General features: G+C 45.1%; 1 protein-coding gene across 1 annotated transcript in view; it reads left to right on the forward strand.

Annotated features, from left to right (window-relative positions):
* Positions 1–23,357, forward strand: part of LOC122898012 (cytospin-B-like) — a 334,551-nt gene that overhangs the window by 301,676 nt on the left and 9,518 nt on the right. The window contains 5 exon segments of the mRNA XM_044236199.1: positions 4,758–4,965; positions 8,951–9,024; positions 9,542–9,801; positions 18,928–19,073; positions 20,147–20,247. Of these exon segments, the coding sequence (XP_044092134.1) occupies positions 4,758–4,965; positions 8,951–9,024; positions 9,542–9,801; positions 18,928–19,073; positions 20,147–20,247 (789 nt within the window).

Here is a 23,357-nt window from a genome sequence, read left to right on the forward strand (position 1 = left end):
GATACAGTTCATAATGCATATCACATACAAAATATACTTCAACCCCACTATTTATGTTACTCGTGAGGCTTCCCAGTCAATAGAAGGCTATTAGTAGTTAAGTTCCAGTGGAGTTAAAAAGTTACAGTTTAGTAAAGTCATAAAGTTTTGACTGCGGCGGGGGGAGGTTGGTGGCCCTAATCGCCCCCCTCCCTCCCCATGTTCAAGGATCAGCTGTGTAATTTTAACATTGTGATTTCTTCCATATATTAGGTATCCGGGAAGCACTCATTGAATAAGTGAATGAAAGAGACACTAGTAACTGAATTAGGGGAGAGGCTGCTGTAATTCTATTAATATGTTAAAAAGTAAAATTTTTGGTATTTTAGTAACTAATACTTTACTGCTTTTTCTGTGTTAGGCGCTTGATGGCCCTCTAGATCATTTAATCTCATTCAATCATCAGAATTTTGTGCTAGAGGTACTGTCATCATCTAATTTTTTGCATCTGAAGAAACTGAGGCAGAGAATGGCTAGGTGACTAGCTAATTGATGAGGAAGGCCAAGGTTCAAAGCTGGGTCTAACCCCAGAGCTCGTAACTCCTCTTTACTGATTTGTGCTGCTTCCTACTTTACACAGCAACAAAGAGATAGAAAAATTCTGGAGGCCGCCCTAAGGACCCCGACACATTCTGGTCTTAAGGCCAAAGCCTTTTGCTCAGAAGAAAACCACCTCTCAAGGCTCAGTGAATGAGGAGAATTTTACTTGCTGTGAACACACTAGAAAAATTCACAGTGAAAACCTGAGTCATCAGGACATGTCCTTTCGTTTGATTTACAACCTGAATCTTGAGGAGAGTAGGAGGTCACCGGGGGAGCTGGTGGGGTGGGGACAGCAGGAATGTGACCGGAAGAGAACATCTAGTTCTCAGGCCAGAAAGGTTGGCCCGACCCTGGAAGTGACGCCAGTAGCTTCCAGAGGCTGGGAGTGTGGACCCTCGACGATACCTTTTCCTTGGTTTCAGAGCCTGGCAGGGCAGGGGAAAGGTTCTCGCCCCCTCTGCCTCTGAGCCACCCTACTGGTCCTTGCGTCCCCCACCCTGGAAGGCCAGAGACCAGACTCAGCCCTGTAGGGGGAGTCCCAAGTGGTCTCTGCTGCCATCTATCTCTGGGGCTGGTTCTAAGCACCTCTTCTCCAGGAAGGACTGGGGCTCTGCAGAGAAATTCATTTGAGTCTGTCTGTAATGTCATTGGGCACGCCCTGTTTCTAGAGCAAGTTGATTTTTGGAGAGGAGAGGTCTTCCTTGCAATGTGTGAAAGTGATTTCTTTAATGAAAAGGAGACGTTGGAAATCACCTTGCTTCTTGTTGGATAGAACAGTCGTTGAACGAAAAACTGGCCAGTGGGAAGGCCAGTCATGTGGACGGCAACCCAGAGCCTGAAAGGGTCATGGAGGTACACGGTGCTAGCCCTAGCTGCCTGGTAAACTGGACTGTTCTTTTTTTTTTTTCTAAGATTTTATTTATTTATTTGACAGACAGAGATCTCAAGTAGGCAGAGAAGCAGGCAGAGAGATCGGGGAAGCAGGCTCCCTGCCAAGCAGAGAGCCGGATGCGGGGCTCGATCCAGGACCCTGAGATCATGACCTGAGCTGAAGGCAGAGGCTTTAACCCACTGAGTCACCCAGGCGCCCCTAAACTAGACTGTTCTTTTAAGTGGCTTAACTTCTCCCTCCCTCAATTTGTCAATCTGTAAAATGAATTGGGGCGCCTGGGTGGCTCAGTGGGTTAAAGCCTCTGCCTTGGGCTCAGGTCATGATCTCAAGGTCCTGGGATCAAGCCCCGTTTCGGGCTCTCTGCTCAGCAGGGAGCCTGCTTCCCTTTCTCTCTCTCCGCCTGCCTCTCTGCCTGCTTGTGATCTCTCTTTCTGTCAATTAAGTAAAATCTTTTTTAAAAAATCTGTAAAATGAATATAAAAATACCTGCCTTCTACTACCCACCAAGCTCCTGCAGGCAGAAACTGTGAAGTTACTTAAGGGTTTCTGTTGTTGCTGTTGCTATTGTTGCTTTTCATAAAAGAACTTTCTGGAAAATATTGCTAAACTTGAGAGGATGATTCCCAAATTAAGAAGGAAGAATGATGTGTATGATTTGAAACACACATCAGTATGCTGACTTAAGAGTTCCCTGGCCCCAGCCGTGCACAATGCACAGCCCAGGGGCGTTTCCCCCAGCACTCTGCGTATCGTTTGTTGCTTGTGATCCTGGCCAGCCAACACGTAGGAGGCAGAGCTGGGTCGGCGCTGTGGGAGGCCAGCAGCCTCAGCTGCACGCGGAGACCCCCCTCAGGGTGCTCAACCTTCTGGTTCCCTGGTTACACCCTCCAGTTTCACTCCTGACCCACAGTAGTCCCACCAGAGTAATATGTGTGTTTCTAGACGCCAGGTGAGCGGACCCCCAGCCCCAGGCTTCAGCTCTGCAAAAAGCCGTGGTCTGACTCGGGAGGCAGGGCTCACAAGCCGCCTTCTTTGGCTGCTTTTCAGATGCTGTCGGACGTCAGCCTTCTCATGTCTACAATGCCTGGCCCCCTCCATGGCCCATAGAAGCTACAGTGACGCAATTTCCAGCGCAGTACCGAGCTACACACGTTTGTGATTGAAATACCAGTTGCACAAAACAGTGCGCACCCTTAAGCTCTGGTTTTTTCCCATGCCTGTTCTCTCCTTATTCCCTCCCTCCTTCCTTTCCTACCTTCTTTGTTTATTTCTGATCACAGCATCCCAGCTGAAAAACAGTGCAATCCTACTGTCTAATGTGTTTATCCATTCATTGGATGTTCACTTGGACCCCATGTATACAGAGGTGCCCTCCCCCAAATCTAGGAAGTCATCGTTAGGTACCAGGCTTATATTAATTGGTAAATAGATAACTATTTGGTAAGATTAATTAAAGGACCTGTAGAAAAGGGGCGGGGTGCAGGGGTGGCTCAGGGGGTTATAGCCTCTGCCTTCTGCTCAGGTCATGATCCCAGGGTCCTGGGATCGAGCCCCACATCAAGCTCTCTGCTCAGCAGGGAGCCTGCTTCCCTTCCTCTCTCTCTGCCTGCCTCTGCCTACTTGTGATCTCTGTCTGTTAAATAAATAAATAAATAATCTTACGGAAAGGGGCAGAGCTCATACTAAAATAATTGGTATACTCTGACAGCAGAATGCTATGAAACATTTAAAGTAATGACTGAACGTTGTGGAGACCAGTGTGGATACATCTCAAAAACACGGTCAAAGGGGCGCCTGGGTGGCTCAGTGGGTTAAGCCGCTGCCTTCAGCTCAGGTCATGATCTCAGGGTCCTGGGATCGAGCCCCACATCGGGCTCTCTGCTCAGCGGGGAGAATGCATCCACCTCTCTGTCTGCCTCTCTGCCTGCTTGCGATCTCTCTGTCAAATAAATAAATAAATAAATAACACAGTTAAAAACAAGTTTTATAAAAGCATAAGAAGTATAATATGGTACTGGATGAAAGCTTATTACCATATACTATAATACAGTGTAATAGTACATTGCAGAAGCATAATTATAGAATAATATGATTTGTATAAAAATTTTCAAACAGTGCACTTAACTGGCTCAGTCAGTGGAGAGTGTGACTCTTAATCTCAGGGTTGTGAGTTCTAGCTCCACGTTGGGTGCAGAGATTAGATTCCTTAAAAGTAAAAAAAAAATAAAACATTTTTAAACAAAACAGTGCTATCTGTGTATTATCACGGGCACATTCATACTCCGTAAAAGTGAAAAACCATTCAAGCAACAACCACACACCACTTTTGGGGTAATGCAAATTATTCTCTGGGGTGGGAGAGAATGTGGGGACTTTTCTAAATCCTGTTAAAGTAAAAATAGCAAATGTGGCAAAATTTAAGTACTGTGAAGTCCATTTGGGCACATGGTTATCTTGTCACTCTGGGTGCTTTTCTGTGTATTCAAAATGTTTAATGAGGGAAGCCTGGGTGGCTTAAGTCAATTAAACGTCTGCCTTCGGCTCAGGTCATGGTCTCAGGGTTGGGGGATCGGATCGAGTCTCTCATCCGGCTCCCTGCTCAGCGGGGAGCCTGCTTCTCCATCTGCCTGCTGTTCCCCCCTGCTTGTGCACTCTCTTGCTCTCTTTCTCTCTCTCTCTGACAAGTAAATAAATCATTTTAAAAAAATATAATAAAATGTTTAATGATTCAGAATTGAAAAGGTGAAATGAGTGCTTGTCCTGTGCCACTTCTGTGTCTGGTGCATGCCCATGTTTCTGTTCTGTGCCTTCAGCTGGTGCTCTCCATCACATTAATGTCTCATTTCTCTAAAGAAACGGTATAACCGCTAGTGCTTAATGGCTGAAAAGATTTGGCGTTTGCAGGCAGTGGATAGTCTCAGGGGCATTGTTCCTGGATCCCCAGCAGAGGGCGCTGCTCCATAGCGGATGTGAGGAGGGCAGCCTCCCTCTGGGGTGCAGTATCAGAGCCTCCCAGGGAGGCGCTGTTGCACTCAGCTGTAGAACAGAAGGGCACCTGTCTGTGGGGAGGGACACAGAACCCACCGTATTTGGCCGTTTGCAGACATTGCTCTTCTCTTTATATTTATAGCCTTGGCTGTTCCTGAGGCTAAGAATATAGAAATGATTCCAGATATAGCACATGTCAAGAGCTTCCTTTGCCGTTGCTCGGATGAGCCTGACTCTGGTGGATAAGGAGCTCTTTCCTGTTACACTGACCAGGCAACCTTCCCTTTCATTCTAGGTGGAAAAGGATTATTCTTACTTGAAGGAGATATGTGACCATCAGGCAGAACAACTGAGCCGAACCAGCCTGAAACTGCAAGAGAAAGCATCGGAGAGTGATGCAGAGATTAAAGACATGAAGGAGACCATATTTGAATTGGAAGATCAGGTGGAACAGCATCGGGCTGTCAAGTTACATAACAACCAGCTCATCAGCGAGCTGGAAAGTAAGTGAACTCGAGCCCCGGCCAGACATGCATCAGGACTGAGCTGATGCGAACTGAATGCCTGGGAGGGTCTGTAAGAATGCTGGTGAAAAGTCCTCCTTCCGCTTGTTTGGCAGTCTCGTGGGAAGAACGGTGGTCCGGGAAGGCAGAGTAATTAATCTCATTGACTGGAAGAGTGGGCGGTGGGGAAGGAAAGATTGTGGAACGTGAGTCAGCAGCACAAGGTGATTGTGAAAAAGAGCAAACACGTTTTGGAGTGTCAGGTCTGCTGTGCGTGAGCACCACCACTGCCCACGTGCGTTGGGTATTGACAGAGCATTGTCTTTCAGATCTGACGGGCAGGAAGATGGGTGACAGACAGTCAGGTGATTTGAGCAGTGTGTGCTCTTGGGCTCAGAGAGAAAACCATTCTAGCATGGGTCCCATTGAAGCCAGGATATCAGGTAACTTTAGCAATCGTCCGCCTCATTATTGAAGAGGCTCCAATATTTGGTTTCTTTATGGACTCATTGTTCGCTTTGTGTAGGGAAAGACATTAAAAGGGATTAGTTAAACATTGTCTGCTTTGTCCAAATAAGCTTTATCAAATTATCACATCTAATGTGTTTTACTTTTGTCACGAAAGAATTAATGCACAGAGCTTTTGGTGGCACTCACCGTTGCTAAAAATAGCATAGTTGGTTGCCTGAGAAGCTTCCCGGCTTGTATAACCCATCCTCATTATTTGTGGAATTTGTATCTGGGAACTAACCTGCTAGCCTGAATGTATTTGAAACCCCAGGATCAACACTCAGGGCACTTTTAACGTCATTCGCGGACGTGCACGGAGAGAGCAGCAAAAAATTTTAGTTTCCTAAAGTGCAGGTTCCCTTGAACAAGGGAACCCTTTGCCTTCTTGTTTCAGCTCTCATACTGCAAACAAGTATTTTTCTCGTGGTTATTTAAGGTCATGTTTTTTATATTTTTGTGCCCCTTTTTTTGGCGATTTCACTGTTTAGAATGGCCCCCAGATGTAGTCCTGAAATAACGTCTGAGGTCCCTATGGCGGAAAGCCGGGATGTGCCTAATGGAGAAAACAAGTGTTAAATGACATTTGTTGAAGCATGAGTTTTAGTGCTGTTGGCTGTGACTTCAATGTTAACAAAAACTTCTGGAGAAAGGAAGATGAAATTCACTGCTCTGGAAAAGGCTGAAGTAAAATCTGTGACACGTGACAAAGCTATGGAGAAGATGGAAACAGCAGCTGCATTTGCGGATTCACGAGATGAGGTCTGGTTAAAAAAAACAAAAGTACCAGACTACATTGTTGTGAAACCAAAAGCCAAGAAACTTACAGTCATGTTTCCCAAAGTCAGGAAACTGTTAGACCTTTCTGAGCTAGTGCTGGCTTGCTCTCGAGGCTCTTGGAACACCTCACAGCATGAGAAAAGGTAAAAACTTGCAGGCAAGGCAGATTCTGTTAATGAGGAAGCTGCAGAAGAATTTTTAAAATATCTACTGAGTGTTATGCAGGAAAGGGGTAAGCAGGTTTCCAGCACTGATGGGACGGGCTTTTTTTTATTTATTTATTTTTTCCAAGGACACTGGCAAAGGAGCCTACCTAACACAAGTAGTGTCTCCTTTGATCAGGGGCTTGCAGGAACCGAACCCTGTACTTCCCCATAGGAGCAAAGTTCAGTATTTGCAAATTTGGCATGCATGGCAACTTTATGTAACGGCCGTAAACAATGAGAGTTGACAGTATGTTTAACACCTCGTTTAGCTTGGTTGGTGCCAGAGTTCCATCCTTCACTGGATGTGATACGCAGCAGAAAAGCAGTCAGCACTCAGGGTCAGCATCATTTAGACAGTTCTCAGGAATGACGCTTGCAAAGATAACCAGAACCCACCGCTGTTGACAGTGTGTATTTCCAAACAGCACCATACTTGAAGAGTGTATAAAGCCAAAGAAGAGAAGTCCAGTTTTGCTTTGTTTCTATCATGTATTGCTCATAAGAATGTGACTGTGTTGTCCCCAAAGCTTTAAAGGTCAAGCACAACCCACCAAGAAAACCAGCTTAGAATTAATGTCCAGAGCAGATGTCACACCATTCCCTATGATTGTATCCTAACATGTCCAAGATTGAAAATAACATATGAACAGACACTTCTCCAATTAAGACATACAAATGGCTATCAGACACATGAAAAAATGTTCATCATCATTAGCCCTCAGGGAGATTCAAATTAAAACCACATTGAGATATCACCTTACACCAGTTAGAATGGCCAAAATTAACAAAACAGGAAACAACATGTGTTGGAGAGGATGTGGAGAAAGGGGAACCCTCTTCCACTGTTGGTGGGAATGCAGGTTGGTGCAGCCTCTTTGGATAACAGTGTGGAGATTCCTCAAGAAATTAAAAATAGAGCTTCCCTATGACCCTGCAATTGCACTCCTGGGTATTTACCCCAAAGACACAGATGTCGTGAAAAGAACGGCCATCTGTACCCCAATGTTGTTTATAGCAGCAATGGCCATGGTCGCCAAACTATGGAAAGAACCAAGATGCCCTTCAACGGATGAATGGATAAGGAAGATGTGGTCCATGTACACTATGGAGTATTATGCCTCCATCAGAAAGGATGAATACCCAACTTTTGTAGCAACATGGACGGGACTGGAAGAGATTATGCTGAGTGAAATAAGTCAAGCAGAGAGAGTCAATTATCATATGGTTTCACTTATTTGTGGAGCATAACCAATAGCATGGAGGACAAGGGGCATTAGAGAGGAGAAGGGAATTTGGGTAAATTGGAAGGGGAGGTGAACCATGAGAGACTATGGACTCTGAAAAACAATCTGAGGGGTTTGAAGTGGCGGGGGGGTGGGAGGTTGGGGTACCAGGTGGTGGGTATTATAGAGGGCACGGCTTGCATGGAGCACTGGGTGTGGTGAAAAAATAATGAATACTGTTTTTCTGAAAATAAATAAATTGGAAAAAAAAAGAAATTTTACTTCTATACATTTTTCACCTGAGAAAGGATTTGATATGATTTATAAAACACTCACTTTACAGAATCTGTAAATCTGGGAAATAAATGTTAAGTTTCTTCAGATGTATTTCAAAAAAAAAAAAAAAAAGAAAGAAAGAAAATACCATAGACTGGGGCGCCTGGGTGGCTCAGTTGGTTGGACGACTGCCTTCGGCTCAGGTCATGATCCTGGAGTCCCAGGATCGAGTCCCATACCGGGCTCCCAGCTCCATGGGGAGTCTGCTTCTCCCTCTGACCTTTTCCTCGCTCATGTTCTCTCTCACTGTCTCTCTCTGAAATAAATAAATAAATAGAATCTTTTTAAAAAAGCAATTGAAATGACATGGAAGCCTGAGAGTCAGAGAGAGAAGGGGACTGAGAATGTTCTTAATTAGGGAGAGGTGTCGGGTCCCTTTTGGAGGCATTAAAACACACACACCACAGATCCTCTCTCCCCATGGGTGATTCCGCTCTGTGGGTCACGGTCTGGGGCTTTGAACATGTGTGCTTTGGAAAGGCTTCCCAGGTGATTGTGTGGTTTAACTACAATTAAAAACCACAACTCTGGCAACTGGTCTGAAAGTCACCATAGTAGTCGCCAGTCACATTCTGTGTTATACAAAAGCCGCCCATGGCACAGTGATAAAGGACATTCAGATCTGTAATGTGCAACCACCAGGGAGGCCGGGAGTGAGTGTAATAAATAAGAGAGGCTATTTTGACCTCTTCCCGGAGTGCTGCCTGTTTGTTCCGTCTGAGACCATGATCTGACTCAACACCACTTTTTGCCCAAACCATCCCATTTTCTGTGTTGGGAGAACCTCCAGTTTCTAGCTGCCGGGTTCCAGGGTCTTGAGGATGGAATTTCTAGCAGAAGGGATGGGTTTTAAATCCAGAGCTCCTCCCTCCCTGACTTTCTCCCCAGAGTCTTGCACCTTTTACAACTCCTGTCTGACTTGTTTCTTTCCAGGGAACGTGATGAAGCTGGAGGAGCAAAAGTCAGACCTGGAAAGGCAGCTCAAGACCCTAACTAAGCAGATAAAGGTGAGATGTGGCTACAGCGGGGGACAAGGGAGCCTTCCCTGTCATTTCCCTAAGCGTGTCCCCGCCTTTGGTTTGGGACCCTTTGAAAAAGACCCTGCTGGGGCGCCTGGGTGGTTCAGTGGGTTAAAACCTCTGCCTTCGGCTCAGTTCTTGATACCAGGGTCCTGGGATCGAGCCCCGCATTGGGCTCTCTGCTCAGCGGGGTGCCTGCTTCCTTTCCTCTCTCTCTGCCTGTCTCTTTGCCTACTTGTGATCTCTGTCTATCAAATAAATATATAAAAATCTTAAAAAAAAATAGAGCCTGCTAACTCTTCTTGCCTGCTCTCTCAGTAGCTTCCTGTGGGCCCCGGAACCACAGGGTCATGTCAGCAGGTGAGAAAATCCAGCCAGCCTTTCAGTGTCAGGATAAACACCAATAACGCGACTGTGTCCTTCCCACCCGTGCTGAGCCTTTTCCCGGTGGTGGGACGGCACTGCAGCGGTGGCCACTAAGGGCCCCCAGGACGGTCCTCCCCAGATAGCCTCTGACACCGGCGTGGCTTCTGGCATTTTCAGGAGGAGACAGGAATGGCGGCGCTTCCAGGCAGACCTCCAGACGGCGGTGGTGGTGGCCAATGACATCAAGTATGAGGCCCAGCAGGAGCTGCGCGCTGTGAAGCGGAGGCTGCTGGAGGAAGAGGAGAAGAACGCCAGGCTGCAGAAGGAGCTGGGGGACATGCAGAACCACAGCAGGTCGGTCCCAACAGAGGCCCACGGCTGCGAGTGTGGCAGGCACCCGTTCCGCGCTTGGCCGCTGCCTCACTCACCATGCATGAGCCTTCACCGTCTAGAGACGTGGCGCTTCTGTGTCTCTCTGTGCAGAATCTTTCTTTCTTTCCTAAAAAGCCCACCTGTGTGGTTTCTTTCTTTCCTAAAAAGCTCACCTGCTTCCACCACCACATGACCAGGAGTGGTCCGTGCAGGGCCGGGCCACTGCCATCCTCTGGCCCGAGGCAGTGAGAAAGCCCTTCACTCATATACATGCAGAAGTTCTAGCCAAGTGGCCTCCTATGCGTAAAGAATAGAAGTGGGTCTAGGACACTCCTTAAATCTCAGTGTTTTTTAGTGCAGGGGACCACACGCTTGCCATGGGCCATGGAAACACCTTCCGTGGGTCCCTCTCGTACCACGGGCAAGGCTGGACCTCTTCCCCGGGGACTTGTACCAGCCGAAGGACCCATTCCTCATGACCCAGGATCACCCTTGGCAGCGCCGATGGCTGCCTCTAAAGCCTTGAAAGAGCCCACTTTATTAAGAAAGATGAGCATGGACAACACCTCCGGCTAACACGTGACTTTCCTTTTCTGTGCCGAGGGAGGGAAACCACACGGTATGTTGTCCCAGGAAGCTCTTCCTAACAGCGATGTTTCATAGGAAGGCATTCTTAAAGTGAGCTCAATGCCTATTATGGTTTGAAATGTAAAGGGTTCACAGACGAGATGATAAACAGTACTTTAGGCCTTCACAAATGCAGCGTTCCCTTTTCCCCGGTCAGGAATAACTGTCCCTGACCTTGAGATGCTTGGATATTAGCAAATTATTTTGAGTTTTCAGATGTCTTTCAGATATGAAAGAGTATTTTAAAATCAGATTTGGTAGGTTCCGACTGCTGATTTGTACAGTTGGCTCTTTTTACCAGTTTTCTGGGATCAGGGGGGTTGTTCTTTGGCTAGATTTGGGGCCTTTGGGTCTGATGTATTGCTGTGAGTTTTATGACATTAGAAAAAGTAGATTTCTTCTCAGAATTCTGTTTTGATTCTCTTACCAAACTTGCTGCAGTAAGTCCCTCCTTCCTTTGTTTATGAGTTTTCTATAAAACGGGCTGTAGGGGCGTTTGGGTGGCTTAGTCACTTAGGGGTTGGACTCTCGATCTCAGCTAGGGTCTTGATCTCAGGGTTGTGAGTTCAAACCCCATGTTGGGCTCCATGCTTAAAATAGGCTGTAGAGAAGGATTCAGATAAGATGTGTGTAGCTGACTCCATGATTTCACTCTTGAATCAAGGTCATTATTTTATTGTCACACCTACACCCTCTGGCCACCAAAGCCTGTGAATTTTAAGTTAAAGAGGAAGGAGAATCAAAAGACTAGACTTGAGAGGGCCCCCTGCTGAAGTGAGTACGAGGTCCCCTCGTTTGCTTTTGTGCTTCTGTGTAATTTGTCCACTTGTCTTGCTTTTATGATGTGTGTCTTTGGAAGAGGAACCGGATCATAACTTGTACCGCTTCCTGCCTAGGTTATTGTAAAGATAAATGGTCAAAGACAAGCTCCAAATTCATGCAGTTACTGTACAAGCTGCTGCATTTCTTACCTAGACTCTAAAGATACAGGCCAGATCATACAACTTGAACTCTGATACTGTAGGAAATCTGCACAAACCTTGACAATTTAGGGTCCATATAAGATAATTCGCATCTTCAAACATAGGGTCCCTTTATTATTTTTCTTAGACACATGGTATATTTCTCTTGCGATTTTCTGGTGACTTGCAGACCTCCTCCCCAAATCCAATAGGTTAATCCTTTATCACAACATATTTCAAAATCGTAGGGCTGACACCAGCCCAGCACGTAGCCTCCTATTGAAACCCCACAGGCATCACACAACAGCCGGACCCCGTTTCCTCCCTGATTCCGCAGACTGCCCCCTCAAAAGAATTGACTCTGAAAGTTACTTGCTGCTTCCCGAACCTGCCCCATGGGCAAGACTTGCAACCAGCTCATGCCCTCAAAGGCCCTGAAGTGACATAGAGTTTCCATTCTGGCTGAATGGGTTCTCGACTGAAACTCAATTTGACTTTGATAGTTGCGTCCTGAGAACTCAAAAGGCATTCTTGGTTCAGCCACAGCCAAAGAACTTGCAGAAAATTCCCTGATGGGGTCCTCCAGGTACAACCAAGAGCAGGTAAGAACGTTCGAAAAAGAACCTTGATCCTAACGTGGGATTAGCCGATTTGTGTTCGCACTTTGGAAATACAGGCATTTGAGGGGATGTAGTCAGGCTTGTAGGTGGGCAAATGACAGGGCTTGGCATGTATACAGATTAGCCTTTATTACCAAGAACTCAGCAGCTAAGACAGTGTGGAACATTATTTAACCTAGGATTTTAGAAAATTCTAGAAAAAAAATTAGCACATTAGCAGTCTTCATCCTATTACATTTTCAAAAGGATTTTTGTTTTGGAATGAGAATTACCGATGTGAAGAGTAGATGGGGAGACGAGGCTCTAGTCCTGTCTTTGCCATGAACTAGCAAGAATTCCTTCCCAGACCTAGCTGCTCCCTCCCTCAAATGAGGAGATAGGATGGGTCATGATTGAAGACCCCCAGAAGCTCCTCTGTTCCCTGCGACTAATTGCTCAGCTGACCTTTCTCTGATGGGGGCATCAAGAACTCACATGCCCCCGTACCGTCTGCCCAGTGCAGTCCTTGGAACCTCCCGGACACCATGGCATATGCACATTTTAGCTGGGCCATATACCTCCTCTTTCTCTTCCAGAAATTTGAACAAGCCAGTGTAGCTTTCATGGACCTGGAAGTGATCTGTTTTGCTGGACACTTACAAATTAATGGATGAAAGGATAATGAATAATTTTTTCAACTCTGGCTTCTTCCATTCTTGAGCCATTAAGAGCAAGCCTTATAATTCAAACTTCCACCAAAGTTAAAACATCAAGCCATTTTCCAGGAAAGTTTCCAGGACAGTTGAGAGCTGGGGCCTCGCCTCCAGATACAGAGAACACGCACACGCAGCTCCCCTCAGTGCCTTGATGGGCCACACGAAGGACATTGTTGACCTGCAGGGCATGACACAGGTTTCTCGAAAGTAACAGGGGAAGACTGATATGCATTTTCTCTCTCATTCTGAAACACTAAAGACAGTTATTTTTAGGGTGACTTAACTCGATTTTTACCGTTCATCCTATAACAGCATAAACATCCATGGGAAACATCTTAAAAGAAAGAGATGGTTAAATAAGTACTAAACATCGGTACATAATTAGCAGTAGGAGCTTCTAAGAAGGACTGAGATTCAGAATGTGTCTAGCTAGTCCCACTGGTTCCTGCATGGTCACCTCTGAAGCAAGCAGCATGGTGGCCCATCACTGCCAGACTCTTCTGAAATCGGCTCTAACTCTGTGTGCACAATGTATCCTGACCTAGTGTCGGTCGCCTGCCTGTGCCACCCTCTGTGTCCTTACCGCTGCCGTGTGTCACAGCCCCGGGCTGGGGGTTCTGGAGCTGTCACTGAAATGCTGAGTGTGGGAGCTGGCGGTGTAGTTTCTCGGGGTCACTGAGATACCCCTTCCAGCTCTCTTCTTGCAGATGCTTTGATACAACATCCCTAGCCCTGCCAGAAGGGGACCAGTCCTCTTGGGGGTTCCTAACCCGAGCCTCAGAGGCCCTTGACACTTTCACCCTCAATGTGGAAGCTGGCCCTCTGGGCTCCCAGCACAGCCCTTTGACGCCTTCTGTTTTCATAGCTGGCATCCTCGTCGCTGGCATTGGACACAGAGCCTGGAATCACAGTGAGCTGTGTCTGCTCCCCTGCTTCCTATCCTCACAGACTTGCTTTGAAAAGCGTGGACATGAGCTTCCCCTAGGCCTTTAGGACCGCTATGTCTCAATACTGAAAGAAATCCTTTTTTCTGTTTTTTTTGTTTGTTTGTTTTTTTGCCTTGACTCTAAGTTAGCAGAGGGAAGCTCGAGCCACTCCGAAAATCACAGAGAAGCCTGGTTTTGTGCACCCTGGCCGTCTCCACTTACCCAGTGCAGTCATCTGTCAGAGAAGGTCTAGGGAGAGGAGCCCAGCAGTGGTGTCTTGAAGTCCTTGGCATGTTCTCTGTCTAAAGACCTTTGACTTCCCAAAAAAATTTGGAGGAGTAGGAATTAAAACATGCTGGTCCTGTTCTAGATATTAGGTCTTCCCCATGGGTCAGTGGCCACTGTTAATTCTTCTGTTTGTAGCCTGAGATCGTGTTGCCTCAAGTAACTCCTTTACCAGCCTCTCCCCCCTCCATTTCTGTTTCCACAGCTCCATGGTCTCTGTCAGCTAGCAGAGCATTTGCTGGAAGAAAGACAGCCCAGCCCTTGCCATGATGGGAAACTACAGCCATTTCTATATGAAGGGGGGAATAATGTGGGAGAGAAATTACCTCTTTACAAAGAGCCAGATTGTCGCCGTGTAACAGCCACTGTTTCATGACAGAGTCATGGCGATCAAGTCTCTTTCCCTTTTTTTCTACATTTTGGAATCAACCCATTGCACAATCAAAGATGATCCTTCCCTCTTTTTTCCCCCCTTCTTTCTTTTTCTCAGAAGATTCGGCAGTCTTTTGTTTGGAGCATAGATGAAGTTCTTGAAAAAGACCAAGTACAAGCATGGTGTGAAACTCACTTTTTTGTACGCAGCTAGGGTGTGCAGCGCGCTGGTGAATGTGGCCCGTGCCTGTGTCTTACTTTTTGGAATTTATTTCTGTGTTTCCTCTTGAACATGGTACCTGATAATCCTGGCATTAACACTACTTACCGCAAACCAGGAAGCCGTCTGTGTCCCATCTGGTTCTGAAGAAGCTAGCGGGTTCTGCTTCCCTTCTATCAAGTCCCGAACGAGCCCTTTCCAACTGGGGTCTGATGTCGTTACCTCATCCAAAACAAGCCACCACTAAGTCAGGGTTGGATTTCCAGAATCTCCACTGGGCTCAACGCAAACTGATGTTTGGCTGACCAAAAAGGATGTAGTCGAGCCGGTTTGTTTACGTGGTGGCCGTGCCCTTGGGAATCAGACTAAAAATTAAGGAACAACTACAACCAGCGCCTCAGGAATAAAACTTAACCCAGAAACTGAAAGGCTTTGAATCCAGAAGTGGATGATTCAGAATGGTCCAGAGTTCAGAGTGGGATGTTGAACTTGGGAAGTACATTATTTGTTGAGATCTGCACCTAATTCAGTGGCTCCACGAGGCCCGGCCTCCCTCGGCTCTCACTCCAGGAGCAGCCGTGCCCTTCAGATGGTGGCGGGTCTTCGCTACATGTCCCCAGGATGCGACAGGAGCTCCTGTCTGGTGGGAGGGCGTGAGGAACAGGAAGGCTCTTTAACGCAGGAGGACAGCTTGCCATGTCCAGCTGGAGAGCCCAGAATCCCTAGAAAAATTTTGTCTGGTGGTAAAAGAGAGGAGATCGGTTCCTCTTCTGTGAAAATGGCTTTGACGCTCTCTGGCACTGTCCAGTACACCTACTGGGAGCTCTTTACCACAGACTGAGATTTTCTTGGAATGATCCCACATTTCACTTACCAGGTGTTTGCAAACGTAAACAAAAGGAAAATCGCCTCCACTTCAGATACACAGTTGTACTCTCATTGAGTATCCCGATCTGCCTGTAGTCTGGGTACCGTTAAATATTTTTATACGTAGGCATTCATGAAGTGCTAAATAAATACATTATTATTCAGAAGAGTCTGTTGCCTGATTTGTCATCGCTGGCCAAGTGTGTGCGGGGCCTTCATGTCCACCTGTCCTTGGGTTTCTAGCGCAGGTGGTTTCAGAACTCGAAAGCCGTGTCCTGTAGCTAGAATCTGAGCCAGAAGCAAGATGGACTTCTGATACGAGTTGTAGACAGGAGGCTGATTTTAAATATGAATGTGATTTTTAAAAATGATTTCAGTCTTGGAACAAAAGAGCAAGGAGCAAAGATAACTAATTTTGCATAAATTGTTGAAGCGAAATGCCAGTGTTTCCCGAACAATCTAGTGTGGAATTTGAGGTCCTGGCTTATCTTGTCGAACTGTAAAAATAAATAGAGGTCACTTGCTGATTTGATGTATTGGGTTTCTTCTTACTTATGAATGTTTAGGTGTCCTTGTAACAAAACAGAGGTGTTCCGTGAAAAATATTCATCGTTTCCCTCTCCAGTACTCTCTATAAGGTAATCAGTGTTCATGGTGTGTCTTTTTCTTTCCTCCCTCTCTACTCATATAAATACATAGGGTTCATTTTTATGTGTTTTTATAAAATTTATACACTATATTAACAGTGTATCATGGGCATCCTTCTAAGTCGATATTTACGAGTTTAATTCATTTAATTCATTTTTTTATTATTTTCTTTTCTTTTAAGTAGGTTCTGTGTCCATTGTGGAGCCCAGTGCAGGGCCGGAACTCACGACTCTGAGGTCAAGACCCCTGCCCCAAGACCAAGAGTCAGACACTTACTAACTGAGCCCCCCAAAGTGCCCCAAATTTAACTCAATTTAATAGCTGTGTGGTATTCTAGAGGATGGATGTGCCCTAGAATATTGAAATATTGTCATATTTTGTGAACATCAAGGTTGTATTTTCTAGATTTTTTTCTTCCCCAATAATGGCATAATAGCAGTCCTTACCCACATAGCATTATAGATCGTTTTTATTTTCATAGGGTGGGTTCCTAAAAGTAGGATCACTACCTTGGAGGATATGCAGCTTTGATTTTGATAGATTTACCAGGTTACTTATCTAAGACTTGTGACATTTTACTTTTTGATGAAAGTACCTGTTTATACATAGCCTTAGCTTAATTTTGTGAATAGAATAAGCAAAAATTTTGCTTCGAATTTGCATTTTCCCAGGGAAATTTTTATATGTTAATCATTTACTTTTCCTCTTTTGAGAATTGCTCGTTTAGCACTTTTGCTTATTTATTCGTGGACTGATTTTTTTCCTCTTCTCCGTTTGTAAGTCATATCTTATCAGCGATGTGTGCTTACCCAGTACATTATGGGTCTTACGGTTTTACCATCATTCTCGTGGAAAAATTTATATTGTGACGCAGTCTGTTTATATTTTCCTTTACTGTGTCTGGGGTGTTTTTTGTTTAAGATTTTCCCTCCCCTCCCTTGCAGAAGTAGGCGATCACCTTTTCTCTATCTGTGTCTTTATCTGTTTCTCTGTCAGATGTTTGATTTGCCTTTCTTTGTTCAGTCCGATATGAGGTGCGGGTCTTCTCCCGGATGTACGGCTAGCACCATGTATGGTCAAAGCCATCCTGTGCCCAGTGAATCGAAATCCCACCTTTACGTTATTTATTTCCTCCGTATTCAAAGAGACTTTCCCAGTATGCCCTCCTTTCTTTTTCTCTTGAGCCTGTTCTGCTTTAAAATATTTTACTGGGATTATTAGATTGCTAATACCACTTTTCAGACTCAGCCTTTCATTGCAAATTCTCATCTTTTGTATATTTTCCTCTGTTCTTGAATTCTTTTGCATTCTCCAGGCAGATGCCATCAAGCATATAATTCTGTTTCCTGTCATAAATATAAACATCCTTTGAGTACGAATATTCTCTTCATTTTAAATCATGGAATTTATGGAGTATATTCGTAGGTCAGGGCATGCCTTGGAGGGGAGCAGATAATTGTCCGTCCCTTATTCTCACTTGTGAGAGTATCAGGCCCTGACGTTTGCCCAGTATCTGTGTCTGTAGGTTCTGCTTAGATCCGTGCCCACTGCTGCTGACTGTTACTATAATCTTAAACCAGAAGGGAGGCTCTTTAAGGTAAATTTATGTTACATATCAGAGGCACAGAAGCTCAAATAGAATACAGAGGAAGAATAGGTTCCTAGTGGGTGAAATTGATCTGTGTCCTTTTTGATTTGTAAGTCCTTTCCTGGTGAAACTGGCATGTGGGAGCCAGCATTTTCGGCCTCGTTTTGCCTGGTCATTGCCCATTGTAGGGATGTACTGTGGCTCTTCCTAATTTGCCCCTCTTTGCCACTGTCCTTTTACCTGGATGCTTGTGTTCCAAACCTTGTTTGTTTTTATGTCATCTGTATGCTTATGTTGAAATTCAAAAATGAAGTTCTGAAAAACACGGATGCCCAAGAGACAAAAGACTTAACTTTAATTTCTGTCTCACTCCAGAGCTACAGACTCTTTTAGGTTCGTTTCATGAATAAAAGTAAAAAATATTTTGGAAAAAAAAATTGTGTTCCAGGAAGGGCATAGAATGAGCAAGGATACAGAGACAGGACCTACAAGGAACAGAATTTCAGGTAGCTAGACTTGGAGTCTGAAAGTGAGGTGGGTGGAGGGGAGTCCTAGGAGAGAAGTCTGTCCATCCCTGGGAAGGGTCCGGAGCTGGGCTTTTACTCAGTTTTTCAGGAAAGAGCCCTTGCAGACACATGATCGACATGACCAATCTTCCTTAATACCAATCGGCCTGTTGGGAAGGTAGCAGGGGTGTAATGTGGCATTCCCCAGAGGTAGTTAACTTTTGACTGCTTTGAGTTATGTACAAGAGCTCACACATTCTTGGATCAAAATAGACACAACCGCCAGGTGTCCTGTATGGTGAGGTAGGTGTGTGGAAAACCAACACCACTTGAAGACCATTCTGTGACCAAACAAAGAGACCAATGAATTGGAGAGATTTGATAACATTTTTTAAATAAGAGGTAATTACAGACACATGTGCATATATATGTTTAAATTTTAACAACAGATAGATGAGGTAAACCAGCTGTGAGCGTATGACATGGTCCTTGGGTCCAACGGTCTGTCATTCTCAGGTATGGGCTACTACTTTCTAGGAGCAGATTATTGGATAAAAATAAGAAAAATGAAATAAATATTGATAGTATTTTTGATAACGTATGTTAAATCATTTTTAAGAAGAAATACCATCAGTATTGTTATTTTTTTAGATATGCCTGGTACACCTTCAAAACGCCTCTATGAAAATTGAGAGCAAGCCCTATATTATTTCCTGAAGAGGGATTTGAAATTGGGGGTCCTCCTTTCAGATTTAGGTCTGTCGTTATCTGTGTCTCCCCCCACCCCCCATGGGAACCCTCCGCCTTCTCAATTGGATAATGCTCTTTACCATGCAGACCCGTTAACAAAGAGTCGGAGCCACCCGGGGTTGAGGCTCCCGGCCGCTGGCATGGCGTCTACATGAGCAGGACGTCTCCAACGCCATCGGAATCTGCGACCACTGTTAAGTCCCTCATCAAGTCGTTCGACTTGGGACGGCCAGGTATTTCATCATTTCGTCTCATGAGCAGAACTCCCATGCAGACCATGGCCCCGTGTATCAAGCCTGTCTCTACTCCAACACTGGCCCCGAGGGGATGCAACCACAGGGGCTCAGTCTAGATCATTCCACAAGGAGTCACTGTATCCCAGACACTTGCTGCAGCCCGGCAGATGCTCCAGGAAGACGACAGTGAGGAGTCTGGCTCACGTGTAACAAAACCTCCTCTTTCTCTCCATCTCTCCCGTAGCTTTAATTCCAGACTTGCCACCTTCCTTTTCTGCCTCTGTGTCCATTAAACTCAGGTTACGACCACTTCCCTCTTAGCTGGGCCAACCAGAGGATTCGTTTCCTAGGAAACAAGGTGTTGAGTCTGTGCAGTTGGCTGTCTAGCAGGACCCCTGGCCTTCCCCACCTCCCCTCTTAGACTTTTCTCTGCCTGGTCTTGTGTGTGACCACCTGTGCTGACCTTTCATTCCTGGTCTTGATACATTCCCAGCTTTTTCTAGAAACATCTCTCTGGCTCACCGATTCACCTTTCTTCACTGTTAACTATATATATGAGAAAAACGCACATCCATACACACAAAAATATAGTAAATAGAGGAAACCGAGTACACCTCTGTCCAAAATAGCAGTGTATTTCTTCTCTCGACCACAGACTGAAGTCATAGATAATGCTAGGACATACCTGGTGGTCTTTGCTAAAAGAGTTCTCAGCTCAGATTAAGACAAGACCACGAATATTAAAAGATGCAAAAGCCCATTGACTACCTTCAGTCCATGAAGATGGGACACTTCCCGTTAACAATAATAGTTTGTGCACGAACTTTCCTGTTCCTTCTTACCGTAGATACCTCATCATGTGTGTTTTCTTGTCCCTGGGGTCCCACCTCTAAGACCATTCAATTGACTGCCCCTCCCCAAGTTCAACACTAGTCCAGAGGAAAGAGAACAGAGTAAATGTAATCTGTTATAAGCAGTATGGGATGGTTTTATAAGAACAAATCAGGAACTACTCTTTGCTACTTGGAACTGAAACTACATAGAAATGTTCCCATTTCTTTTCTTGGCAGGTGGAGTTGGACAGAATATTTCTGTCCATAAAGCCCCCAGAAGTCCCCTGAGTGGGATTCCAGTAAGGACCGCTCCCGCCGCTGCTGTCTCCCCAATGCAGGTATTTTGAGGGTCTTGGATGTGTGGGTGGTGGTCCAGGCCACGAGGGTCCATGATGCTGGCTCATGCTCAGGAAACAAGAAGTGAAAACCACTTGGTGTATTTTTGAGGCATATTGAACATCATTTTTAATAAACCATAAATAGTAATAGCGAAACTTCCATTGAAAAATTGCGATTTTGATGGGTGCCTGGGTGGCTCAGTCAGTTAAGTGTCTGCCTTTGGCACAGGTCATGATCTCTGGGTCCTGGGATCGAGCCCCGCATCACGCTCTCTGTTCAGTAGGGAATCTGCTTCTCCCTCTGCCTCTGCTCTACCCTCCCTCCTCCCCCTGTGGCTTGTGCATGCTAGTGTTCTCTCTCTCTCTCTCTCTCTCCCTCCCTCTCTCAAATAAATACATAAAGCCTTTTTAAAAAAAATTACAGTTTGAGGCTTAATAAAGTTCTGAGAGAGACAACATATAAACCTCATACGATTTGTTAATGACATTTTGTTCCCCATAAGATACATCTGAAGTTTTCAGTTCAATGAAGACTATAATTTTTACCAGAAGTGGATATTGAACTAGATATTTTTCTCAAGGAAGTGTTTTATTTTGTTTTTAAAGCACCCCAGAGAGAGAAAATGTTTACCATTTATAAATTCTTAAGAGTTCACTGGGCAATCTGTGTCACCTTTGACATATTCTGAAGGTTCTAGACCAGAGCTTCTTGGCCTGTTGGCATTTTCTTTTCTTTTCTTTATTTTAAGATTTTATTTTTAAGTAATCTCCACACTCAACCTGGGAGCTCACAACCCCTAGATCAAGAGTTGCACGCTCCACTAACAGAGCCAACCAGGCCCCCTCTTGGCATTTTCTAAGACCGAGACTTTCCATGTTATAATAACATTCAGCAGCTCCTGCTGAGCCAAGGGCAATGTCATTCACAAGTACCCTTTTTTGGTGTCCTTAGCAGCCAGTGTATGTTGTTTGGGATTTTTTTTTTTGGGGAGGGACATTGAGATAGATCACAAGTAAGCAGAGAGGCAGGCAGAAAGAGGGGGAAGCAGACTCCCCACTGAGCAGAGAGCCCGATGTGGGGCTCAATCCCTGGACCCTGCGATCATGACCTGAGTCAAAGGCAGAGGCTTAACCCACTGAGCCACCCAGGCGTGTCCCCCTCCCCTTATTTTTAAGATTTTGTTCATTTATGACAGAGAGACACAGTGAGAGAGAGATCACAAGCACCGGAGAGCCGGAGAGGGAGAAGCAGGCTTCCTGTCAAGTAGGGAGCCCCATGCGGGGTTCAATCCCAGGACTTTGGGACCATGACCTGAGCCGAAGGTAGACACTTAACGACTGAGCCACCCTGGTGCCCCTGTTGTTTGGGATCTTTTCAATTTTTCTTTTTTTCTTTTTTTTTTTTTTTAACTTTTTTGCCCTGGAAGATACTTTATACTTCTTCATATGTAAAACCAAGTAAAGCAATTACTTATATTCCAATAATCACCGAGTTTTTAAATGAAACTGAAACAGATCATGCTTCATTTTGACTTAAATTCATTGAGCTACACACACAAGGTTGCTGACAAAACATTTAACAGCTGGCGTCTTGCCAGGGAGTAAAAGCGTGGGTTTGTATTCCGATTGTCGCCAGCATCCAGCTAGCTCCGTGACGTCAGTGAACGTGGAGTTGAGAAGAGACATTTATCACGTATTTCTAGAAAACAGGTGGAATAAGTGTAAGTAACCCCAGTCATCGTGGGAAGACTAATAAATAGGAAGCAGAGAGTTTTGAGTATTTATTACTTTTGCTTATAATATAATTTAATCTTAATAGGGGCCATGTTGAAAACTAGCTTGCAAAATTCCTGAAGATTTAATAATTGGCCCTTGTGAGCAGGTGCACACCACCGGCTCTGATTCATGTATAAAGTAAAGCACACGCCTTTTAAATATATACAGCTTGAATGTTTCTGTATACACACACCCATGTACCTAACACCAAGATAAAGCATCTTCATTGAATCATTAAGGCCCTCTCCTGCCACCACCCAGTGGGTAATCTATTAATGTAGCCATCATTCTGACCTCTGTTAACCTTAGATTACTGTCATACTGCTCTAGTCACTTGAAAAGAGAATGCGTTAGGGACACCAGAGTGGGTCAGTCAGTTAAGCCTCTGCCTTCAGCTCAGGTCATGATCCCAGAGTCTTGGGATCGAGCTTCACGTCAGGCTCCCTGCTCAGCGGGGAGCCTGCTTCTCCCTCGCTTCTCTGCTCATGATCTCTTCTGGCTATCTCTGTCTCTCTCCCTCAAATAAATAAATCTCAAAAAAAAAGAAAAGAGAGAGAGAAAGAGTGAGTTAAGAACTCTCTCTTGCTCCCTAGCCCCAGAAATAACCACTGTTTATGGCTTGTTGTGTATCCTTCTAGGTGTTTTTCTTTCATAAAATGTCTGTGTGTGTAGGGAGGAAGAGAAAGTTTCATAAATTGGATTACACTGCACATTGTTCAGACACGGACTCATTTCACTTGTCATTGGAATGTACTCCCTGAGGGCACGGATTTTTTTTTTTTAAAGAGAGAGAGTGGGCGCATGTGTGCACATGTGAGCAGGGGGAGAGGCGGGAGAGGGAAAGAGAGAGGGAATCTTGAGCAAACTCTACATCCAGCACAGAGAAAGGTTTTGCTTGCTGTTATACCTCTTGTCTGCAACAGTGGCTGGCACACAGTCATATCACAGTAGAAGCTCAATAAATATTTGTTGAATGAGTGAAGGAATATACCAGAGACATCTTCAACTGTCAGTGTTTGGAGAAATAATGCATTCTTCTTAAAGGCTGTGTGGCATGTGGTGATCTGTTTAAGCACTCCTCTGTTGATGCACCTTCCTACAAAAACAGTACAGGGAAATTCCTTCCATGGGTTTCACCCACTTAAGAAGTTCTTCCTGCAGGAGAACGTATCAATCACCCTTAGCTTCCAGATACCGGAAATCACTTTAGCCCATCCCATCCCGCAGAAAGGAATTGAATACAGGGAGAGCTCTGGTGTCCACTGCGCTTCCAAGAAAGGTTCCCAAAACATCTCAAAAGTTGGCCGGTGAAAGGAACTTGTATTTCTGGCAAG

Source organism: Neovison vison, unplaced genomic scaffold (genome assembly GCF_020171115.1).
Source record: "Neovison vison isolate M4711 unplaced genomic scaffold, ASM_NN_V1 Scaffold_088, whole genome shotgun sequence".
Lineage (NCBI taxonomy): Eukaryota > Metazoa > Chordata > Mammalia > Carnivora > Mustelidae > Neogale > Neogale vison.